The following is an 11,393-nucleotide window of genomic DNA, read 5'->3' on the forward strand; positions in this document are numbered from 1 at the left end:
AGATTTCTAGGAAAAAAGTTTAAAAAAATATTTTTTTACACTGCTTTTTATCCATTGTCTGCATTCCATGAAAATTAAGAAAACTACAACTTCTCTTGAAACTTTTAACTCAAAGTTATTTTAAGGTTATAGAGGGATTTGGATTGAAAAGCTTTTACTCAAAGTATTACAATTTTAAACTCGGCATTGAGATATATCGACGACGAATTGTCAATTAACAACGGTACTTTCCATTCTTATGTCGATACTATATATGATGGTGAGCTTGAGACAAATGATACCACAGAGTTTGACCCAACTGTTTCATATCTGGATATCTAACTTGCAAAAGACATTAATGGTAATCTAACAGCCGAGCTCTAAGATAAACGTGATGACTTTAACTTTCAATTGTCAACTTCCCTTGCTTATTCAGGATTATATCTTTATCACCTGTATACAGAGTTTATATATCTCAGTTGATTCGATACGCATTAACATGCTTTAAGTATGAAAAATTTCTAAAATGAGATAAATTATTAACAAACAAGTTGATGAAACAAGAATATCAGCATTATCGTAAAGCCAAAATTTCATAAGTTCTATGTCAATACAATGACCTTGTCAGCATATAAAATTTATAATTAATTCAAATGCTGACTAGCGTTATTCAAACTAATTGTTAGTCCATTATTTATACACTGAATTGAAAACATATTTTTCCGTTATTTCTCGATCATGACAAGGAGTGTGTGACATGGCGGGTGTGACCGGTCGGCAGGGGATGCTCACTCCTCCATAGCACCTGATCCCACTTCTAATGTTTTGGAGGTCTGTGTTTGCTCTGGTGCTATTTTGAATTGTTTTTTTTTCTGGATTTTTGATCTAGAATACTGTTGGTTATCCCCATGTTTCATTTAAATACATAACTGTTTTATTGAATTGATTAAGGGGACTGAAGAAGTTTTAAACATAATCTTATATATTTTTCAGAGAAAAAAAGGACACCGGAGATGAAAAGGGGAATGAAAATAAAACAGATATTTGTAAGTAAATTGAAGCCTTCATTGAAAATGCAGGATTACATGTTTTTAATCAATGTCAGAATTAGGTAAATTTAAATGTATATTTTTTGACATCTTTGTTTATTGGGGAGTGTCCAAAGAGCGATAGACAATTGCATTACAATGCAATCAATCAAATGTCTCTAAAATAGTGAATTATTAAATCCTCTAAAGGAACATTGCTCGTAAAAGGAACATTAAAAAAATGTCGATATGACCTGTCCGTACGTATTCAAAATCCGGGATAATTTACGTATATAACTCTTGTAATTTATTTCTATAATAACATAATTTAGTCAATATCATATTCAAACATATCAATCAATTAAGACACAATACCTTAAAAAAATCAATTTTTAACGTTTATGATACCGGAGATAGAGGAGTGCTGACACAATTTTCAAAGGTACATCAATAGATTTTGCTGCAAAAATTGATATGATTATGGATTATCCTAGTAAGAGACAAAACAAATTCAAAAGTTAAAAAAAAAACCTATAACATTAGGATAGACATTGTTTGTATATGGCATAATAAATTCAGGACAGTTTCACTTCAGCTGCCAAAATAAGACGTCCCGAGTCACAATCATTTAATTCAGATTTAGGAACGTTAGGGATTATGGACAATGTAATGTTCTCTGTAAGAAACTAAATTTGAATGGAATTACAGAAAAGACCAAATTTATTGTTATTGCTTTCCTGACACAAATGTGGTTTTCCAAAGTATTGTAAATCATCTATGAGACGCCCAAAGCTTTATTGAAACACCCTCTTAGATATTGTGTAATAATATTCTTTGCTTTTACATATGTCTATACGGTAAAGTGGCTATCAATAAATTATTTTCATATTTATTCCAGCACTTCAAAAAGAAAGGAGGTTCGTATTTAATGCACAATTAATTGCTGATTTAATCCTTGTAATGTTCCATTTTTTATTTATTTTACTGTACTTGCATTCGCCCTATCCAGAGTATCTCTTGCAACAAATCAGTAACATTTGAATATAAATGAAATATTGATAAAAATTGCAATATTACTCTAGTTGAGATATGAAGTATTGAATAACCTTTTTATTACTGACAAGAACTTGATAATTAGTAAGGTATCTGTTGTCCTACTGTCTGATAGTCTCAAAAATAAATTACATGTTTCTTCATATTTTTTGGTCCAATTTCCCTAAAAGTTGATTCGCAAGTAAAAGCTTAATATTGCTTTACCTAGAAAAAGGTCAGTTTTATGTATGATTACATAATAAAAAAGAAATAGAGCATATCTCGTAAAATTTCACTTTTCTTGTAAGTTTGTAAGTTTCAACTCAACCAATGCCGTGGCTTTAATAAACCGAAAAAACCAAAACTAAAGACGTAGAAAACTTTTCTCTTCCACTACTGTAGGAACAATCCAGTAGATAATGTCAACAGTTTTCTAATTGTTTTATTTATTTTCAACTGAAGGGCCATGCTATTTTTCAAGAGGGGGTAATTCAAAAAAGTCAAAAGTAGGTGTCTTCTTCTCAAGAACCTTTTGTCCAACGGTTGAAACCAAGAAAAACCTTCCATAAGTAGTGTAAGTTCAGGTTTGTTCAAATAATGAATCCCCGGGGGGAATGGTGGGAGTGGGTGGGGTCACAAGGGGAGATCAGAGTTTTACATAGGAATGCATAGGAAACAATCATAAAAAAAATCAATTGGTCAAGAAATTAAAGCCATTATTATTGCAGCCCGGAGGACCGGGCTGCTCTATAGATACATATAAGTTTAAGTGTTGGTGTATGGTGACTGGGGTGGGAGAAGTTATTCAGAATTAAAGGTTTTCTAAACATTGAAAATATTGTTAATCAGAATGTTCTTTCCCTTTCTAAATTACGAGATACACAATATATTTACTTATATAAAATGTATATGTAAAAATAAATATGTTTTACATGTTTAATATATAAAGTTGCTTATCATATACTATCGAAAAAAAACGACAGATCCCTTTTTTTAGAATATCGAATTTTACTTCTCGCATAAAAACGCACTCTGCATAGTTCCTATTTTATATTCTAAAATTGAAAATTAATACATTTTTGAATATAGGTGATACATGTGTCTAACTTCAATTTATATTTTATACAGCCAACATTTACATGAGGAATTGATCAAGTTTAAAATGGTATCGTTTTTGTTTGATTTTTATCCGACTGTAAGTTTTCAAAATACTCGCGACTATCGTCGCCATCAATTAGACGCATGCCGTTTCACACATACCAAAGCGGTTTGATGATCAAGACTCATTTCCATTGCTTACTTTATATATTTCCCGGGCGACAATTGATGGTTACATCAATGTTTACTTGTACATACTGATATGAATGCATACTCAGGTAGTGTAGATTCAAATTTGTTCAAATCATGACCCCTCGGGAATGGATAGGGCCAAAAATGGAGATCAATGTTTTACATAAGAATATATAGGAAAAAATATTTCTTAAGACCAACAAAGCCATGATTACTCATAATAATATGGAAGTATCCTCATGTAGTGTGAATTCATGTGAGCAATGAGGCCCATAGGCTTCTTCTATCTACTCTTCTTCTTCTGCAGCTATTTAAATACTTATTTTTCAAGCCATGTTCAAATTTATGTCATATCTTTACATTTCAAATGAGAGGGGGTTAGAATTATTACCTTTGTCAATTGATGCATTTTGGGACCATGGCCCATGTTAACAAAAAACTCGCAATTTTACATAATATCTCAATATTTCTGATGATGAAAATTAAATTCTTGTCTGCTCTGGCATTTTGGGTCTTTGGTGGTATTTCATCCAAATAGTAAGTCACGTTGACATACTTTTAGAATTCCATAGCTAAATCTAAATAATAACTAGTGATTCAGATTGGAATTGGTCAGTTGATGCAAATTGGGTCTTTAGAATTTTTCAATTAAAAGATCACCTTGACCTTCCTTTGAATCTTAAGGCAATAACTGTTTATTTCAAAAATTGGAGGCTTCGAGTCATATGCCTCTGTCAGTTGAAGCATCTTTTAGTCTTTGGTTGGTGCCAGCCAAAATGTGAGTCATCCAGAACTGCATTTGGAGTCTTGGGAGTATAATTTGATATTACATTTACATCGACTAAAGACCATCATCCTTTTTAAATAGAAGCATCCGGGGCCCTCAAAATGTATCCAAAAAAAAGTACGTCTGAAATTTCAAGGCAAAATTTATATGGTTTTAAAAGTTAACAAACGAGCTATTCTTTACCTTTGACACCCTTTTATAGATTGTCCTGATATAAATAAAATAATATAATTTTTTTTTAAATTCCTCACTAATTATATGGACGGTGCATTCATTCTCATGATTTTTTTCTTTTTTTTAAATTAAAATTACAATAGGTCAATAACATAACATTTTACATGTATAAATATTAACAACATATCAGATATTAGTATCAGACAAAAAAAAATCAGATAATTCATGATATAGATTACTTCTGATCTAACCTTTCTTCCTAAGAACATCATTATGAAATAATGCATATATTTCAGTCTGTGTAGGGAATTTTTCACAGAAAATTTCTCACTCTGAAATCTACATTTCATTTACATTTATGCGTAGAAAAAAAACTAATAAATGCTATTAAATTATTTGAAAAAAAAAAAAATTTCATGCTTGAGTTTAAATTATTAAAGTGATCATATATTTTTGTACAATTGAAAAATATTCTTTCCAGGAAAAACAAAGACAGTTCAAAAATTAATATTGGTTTTGAAAGACAAAGTATTTACGAAAATGAGGATTTGAAGAATGAAAATGATGCTTCGACTGTAAAAACAGATAACGAATCGTGAGTTACACTTCTCATAAAAAAAATTAAAATATTGTATTTTGAATAAATCTTAAAATATAACATGTGTATGTGCAAGCAGGGTAGGGTGATACTATAGAATAAGATATTACATTTGAAAATACCCTGTTTAAGGATTGCCCACTTTAAGCCATAGATACTTTTTCCAGGTCTAAATATGAAGAGCTGAAAATAAGAGATAATCAACAGGAGTATGAGGAACTGAATTTATAGTAAAAAAAATTGCATCAATTGCAAGATGATTCATTGATTGATTGTTTGTTGTCAAACAAGATGAAGGACATTGACAAATACGGTTATGATAATAAGATATGTAATTTTGACTTATTTATCTTGAATGGTTGCCATTGATTATATGTATATATATGCATATTTCAGCAATTAACAAAAAAGTGTCTTGAAAAAGTGGTTTATTAATTTTTGTTCACGGCTTTTGCGGATTAAGTGTAGTAAAATAGTCGTTTGAAGTATTTGTTATGTATATGTTTAATTAAAGACTACGTTTTGATTTAAACAACGGTCGTAATTTCTTATGGATTTACAATAATGTAGGTTTATAGTATGGCAAGACATTTGTTACATTTATATATTTTGTTTGAGTTGCATTGAGTTGTTTGTATCATTAGATTACATTATAATAAATTCTACAAATTTTTGCAGATATATATCTTGCTTACTTTATAATATGTACATTTCTATACATTTTATTAAATATTTTACTTGATTTTTTTTTTTTTTGCTAATTAAAATTGATATATCGGCAGCTGTCAAACATTCTGTTCAAAAGAAATCTTTTTTATCGTTTGCATTCTTTCATAATTAAAAATAATTTTAAACTTAAAAATGAAAGATAATTTAACCCACAGGATAAGCGTATTATGATTTATGTGAGCATCGCAATCGTTTAAAATGAACAAGCCATATGAGTTTTTGTTTTGAACATATTTTATTGTATAAACAAAAGGATTGGAAACAAGTTCTTTCAACTTACGAGTTCCTCTCCTTAATTATAACTATATGTCATGCAATTGAAATACATGTAGTACATTGAGATATAAATACAAAAGAGATACAAGTGAAATATTTGTTCAGAAATATAACAATTTAAAATCTACAAGATTCGTCAATAAATTTATGCACAGCAGCAAAAATATATGTGTTCCTAGCGTTTGGATAATTTCTGCAGGCAAAAAAGAAATGATAAACATCTTCATACTTTCCACATGAACATAAAGGGCTATTAATAATATTTCTTTTGTGTAAATCATAATTAAGTATACAGTTGTGTCTAAGTTTAGTATGGATTATATTTGTATAACGTTTGCCAAATGAAAAATAGATTGGGGGATTTTTTACTTCTGTAGTTAAGTTTTTTCGAAACGCATTGAGTGAGATAGCTTCCCTTGTTTCTGTCTTTAATAAATTCCAATGTTTCACAGCGTCAGGAATAAAAGATCTTTTATATAATTCTAATCTGCATCTTGGGGCAACGTATTGTTCCTTATTACGGGTATTATATTTTGAAATGTTTTCGCGCTTGCTTGGAACAATGTCATTCAAATATTCAGGTACACTACCATTATGAATTTTGTACATCGTGGTCATTTTTGCATTATAGCGCCTAACTTTCAATGTTTCCCAGCCAGTTTCAGAGTAAAGTATTTCTCTTGACACAAAAATTGGAAGTCCGGTAACAATTCTAGCTGCAGATAATTGAACTCTTTCAAGCTTTTCGGCATCATTATTAGAGCAGCCATCCCAAACAATTGAAGCGTATTCGAGCGAGGGTCTGATAAATGTGACATACAATTTTGAAAGATGTGTCCTGCCGATCTTAAATTTAAGTTTTTTCAAAAGCCCAAGTTTCTTATAAGCATTGTTTACAATGCTATCTATGTATTCTGTCCAGCTAAGGTTTTGTGATAACAATAAACCTAAATGACGATGAACAGGGACACACTCCAATCTGTCACCTTTAAAAAATAATTTAGGCATAACAGAAATATTTTTCTTATTGAAAAAAATAACTTTCGTTTTGGAAGGGTTGAATTTTAGAAGCCACTGATTTGACCAAAGTTCCAGTATATGTAAATCATGATTTAAATTATATTCAATATCAAGTATGTTGTATGAAGAATGTTGAAGCGAATTGTCATCAGCAAAAAGTCTACACAATGTTAACATATTTACAGCAACATCATTTACGTATATCAGAAATAAAAGGGGTCCTAAAACAGAACCTTGGGGTACACCTGCAAAAATATCTAGTTTTGATGATAACAGATCTTTATACATAACTTTTTGTGACCTATTACACAAATAACTAGAAAACCACTGCATAAGATCGCCTGATATACCGTAAGTTTATAATTTAAAAAGAAGTCCTTTATGCCAAACTCTGTCAAAAGCTTTTGAAAGATCGCAGAAGACCATACAACATGATTTACCTTCATCAATACTTTGAACAATACTATGATAGGTTTCTAGTAACTGGTAAACAGTTGAATGACCTGGTAAAAAACCCGCCTGATATCGGTAAAACAAATTGTTATAATGGAAATAATTGTACATATGTTTGAAAATAATTCTCTCCATAATTTTACTAATACAAGATAGTAACGACACAGGTCTATAATTAGAAACTAAGGAGGGGTCATCGTTTTTAAACAAAGGAATAACATGAGCAGTTTTCCAAAAAACCGGAAACTTTTTTTCTGATAGGGACCTATTAAACAGCAGTGTAAGTGGTTTAGCAACAGTATAAATAGTGGATTTTAACATTTTGTGACTAATACAGTCAGGACCTATGGCTTTGTTCACATTAAGAATTGATATAATATCAATTACTTCTTTTTCCTCAATTACAATATTACTGAATGTGTCGCTACACAAACTGTACATGTTTGGTAATGTTTCATTTGAATCGTCAATTGTCGAAATGGAAGAAAAATATGAATTTATTGCTTCAATCTTATCGATATCAGAATAAGCAAAGTATTTTTCGCCGTTATCATTATGTATTTGGACTGGTGGGATTTCGTTGGACATTTTCATGTTGAATGTGTCTTTCATTAACTTCCAATAAAGTTTGTTGTTATTTTTGCTTGAATCCTCTAAAGATGTATCAATATTGTCGTAATAATTTGTTATTGTATATTTTTTCATATTGTTTACTGAATTTCGGACCTCTATGTATGCGGCAAAATCGGAATCTTTTTTAGTTTTGTGTGCTTTCTTATGAAGTCGATTTCTAGTTCTCATTGTTTTCCTTAGAAGTGAATCAAACCATGGTTTGTCGCGGGGACGTATGGTTACCGTTTGTTCAGGAACACATTCGCGAACACACGCAAGATATTCAGATGTAAAATTTTCCGTTGCTATATCTACTGACTGAGCCTCGTTTATATTTTTATTCCAATCACAATTTTCAATTAAAGAATTTAGTTTAACAAAGTCAGCTCTTTTATAAGCCCAAATTTTTCTTTTGTAAGATCGATTGTAATTTATGTTAGAAGAAAGCGTTAAATAGGTAGCTCTGTGGTCACTTATGGAAGAGTCCATTACTAATGTACCCGATTCACGAACTTGGATATCAACTGAAGTGAAAATTGGGTCAAGGAGCGTTGTGGCAACGCACTTTGAAAAATTACGCACTTTGAAAAAATTTTTCAAAGTGCGTTAAATTTTGGGACCAAGTTAACGCACTTTGAAAAAATATTTTTTTTTTCAAAGTGCGTTAATATCGACCATATTAACGCACTTTGAAAAAAAAAAAATTCTGCATGGCTTAGTCAATATTGAATGAATATTCCTACAAATCTTAGGTATGATAAATTATCATTTGAACCTGATTTGATACTATTTGTCCCCAGCTTGAAAAGTGGGAGATATTAATTTTGGTCTATCTGTCAGTCCGTCCGTCTAGCTGTCCGTCCATCCGTCTTTCTGTAACGCTTTCGTTTCCACACGATATCTCGCCAACCCTTTGAACATTTGCAATGAAATTTAACATAACAGAATCCCTGTGGTCTTAGGAAGACCCCTTTTGAATTTGGGGTCAAAAGGTCAACATTCAATGTCGTAAAGAACTACGAACGATAGTATTGTTCTTCCACCTATCTCTTAGTCAATTCTCAAATGTTAACATATTGGAATGATTCTAAAAAAAATTATAGATATTTATATGAATTTTCATAAAACCTTACTTATTTGGGATACCAAAGAGAAATAACTCTATAATTTTGGCAAAACTTGTGTTTTTAAACACCTGGAGTTCAACAGAGAGATTATCAGATATGGTATCAAATTAACATCGGAAAGCAGACAGGTACTGTAGATTCCTTAATATAAGCGAGGAATTAATTTCTGCGTAATTTCGCGAGAAGTATCACTCGCGAAAAAAATATTTCTCGCTTTTATTTTTCTGGTGCTTAAATCTATGTAAAATCTGTTAATAAACCGTTCATTCGCGAATTATAGTTCTAGCAATTTGACGTTTGAGAGCCAGTTCGCGATAAAAAACACTCGCAAAAAATAAGGAATTTACAGCTAGTTATTAATATTTTGATTTTCCTGAAAATGAATATAAATATACTTTGAGATTTAAAAGAACAAAATTTCGATTTACTGCAGACTTCCTTGTACAGTTCTTATACTGTATTTAGAATGCTCTTTTTTCAAATATCATTGACACTTAAGGTTACGAGTTATAGAAATAGATATATCGGGGTGGGAATGATAAAGAGTTGAGCTGATAGACCTTAATTCAGCCAGTCTTTTCTTCGTTTTCCGTTTCTTGGTTTTCTTCAATCCATCAGTTGAGAAAAAAAAACATCAAAGTAAGGGCATCGCAAAGCGGAGCATTCCTTCCCAAAAAAGATTACGTCAATTCCACACAGAAAAAACTAACATACACATAAAGTAATAACACACATAATCGCATCACTATATCCCATCATACGTTGCAAGGGGATAATACTGTTGTCTATTTCTAAAATATAAGTCTAATTCCTTTTGTTTCATGAAAAATTTTTCAAAGTGCGTTAAATGTTTACATGGTGTAAAATTATGATGTACAGTTTTAACGCACTTTGAAAAAAATTTTCAAAGTGCGTTGATTTGGTCCCAAATTCAACGCACTTTGAAAATTTTTTTCAAAGTGCGTTAACCTGGTCCCAAAATTAACGCACTTTGAAAAAAATTTTCAAAGTGCGTAATTTTTCAAAGTGCGTTGTAACACTTGCTCGACGTGTTTGTAATTCTTGTAGGTTCGTGGATATTATTAACAAGGTTATGTGTTGAGATAATTTCATGGATGATATGTGTTTGTGGAGTATTAAGGAGATCAACATTAATATCACCGACTAATATTATTTTATCCGATTTTTCTCATTTTGTCAACACACCATGCAAGTTTGGTCCAAAAACCACTATCAGAGTTCGGAGGACGATATACACAGCACAAAAAGATTTTAGAGGTATGATTATCAATTTCAATACAAATACATTCAATGTCAGAGGGTTCAAAATCATAGTGTCTAATAACACGTATTTGACTAGAAAAATAGATCATGACACCTCCCCCGAAACAATTCCTATCTTTTCGTATTATATTACAAAACCCATCCAAATATAAGTCATCATTATTTACCGTTTGGTCAAGATGGGTTTCGGTAAAACATAAAATATCGAAGTCATGAACGAAAGAGTTTAAGTGATCTAATTTGTGTCTAATACTACGAATATTAAGGTGTAGAATGTCAAGGGCATTTTCAATCGGGCCCGGATTGACCTCAATACCACCACATGCCAATAGAACAAATGTGAAAAATTGTAAATAAAAGTTGATGTTCACAGATTTTAGGGTAATGGATGTCAAGCAATGAGCAAGTATTCTAAAAACATTTTTCATTAGTTGCAAAAAACATGCGCATGGAAAAACACGACCATAAACAGGTTTTTGATGTACATCTGCCAGATGAATAAAAAAGACCGATTGCAGCACGATATTGTTCAATGGAGTTACCCATTATCTACCTTGTGACAAAAGTATATGTTAAACAAAAAGCTGCAATCGGTAGCTGCTAAATTTATGACACATTCAAAAACTACAGTAGTTGAATACACATATTTGTTTGCATGACTAAGAAAGTTTGGATATAATGCATAGTTCAAAAAGTTAACAAAAAAATAATAGAAAGGATACATGTAACGTAAACACAAATAAACAGGAAAAACAAATGGAAAGCGAATATGTACATAGAGATAACGTGAATAGTAATATACTGTACACTTTTGTGAATAAAAGAACACAAAAATTGTGTAATTGTGTTGAAAAGGTTTAACATTGTAGTAAAACTGTGAAGGTACACATCAGTAGAAATTGTATCTTCACGAAAACAAGTTGCGGAGTGCATATTCAAAGAGACCAAAATGTATATACATTGAATAAACAAGAGATGAAAAATGCATAGAGTATAGGGAATTG

General features: G+C 31.0%; 1 protein-coding gene across 1 annotated transcript in view; it reads left to right on the forward strand.

Annotated features, from left to right (window-relative positions):
* LOC134241003 (uncharacterized) overlaps positions 1 to 5,211 on the forward strand; it is a 47,228-nt gene extending 42,017 nt beyond the window's left edge. Inside the window, exons 9-12 of the mRNA XM_062723096.1 lie at positions 973 to 1,025; positions 1,906 to 1,924; positions 4,772 to 4,885; positions 5,056 to 5,211. Of these exons, the coding sequence (XP_062579080.1) occupies positions 973 to 1,025; positions 1,906 to 1,924; positions 4,772 to 4,885; positions 5,056 to 5,119 (250 nt within the window). The 3' untranslated portion in view covers positions 5,120 to 5,211. The remainder of the gene's footprint in view (positions 1 to 972; positions 1,026 to 1,905; positions 1,925 to 4,771; positions 4,886 to 5,055) is intronic.
* The last annotated feature ends 6,182 nt before the right edge of the window (positions 5,212 to 11,393 follow it).

Source organism: Saccostrea cucullata, unplaced genomic scaffold, assembly GCF_032062105.1.
Source record: "Saccostrea cucullata isolate Sc308-1 unplaced genomic scaffold, CSIRO_AGI_Scuc_v1 ctg2983, whole genome shotgun sequence".
Classification (NCBI taxonomy): domain Eukaryota; kingdom Metazoa; phylum Mollusca; class Bivalvia; order Ostreida; family Ostreidae; genus Saccostrea; species Saccostrea cuccullata.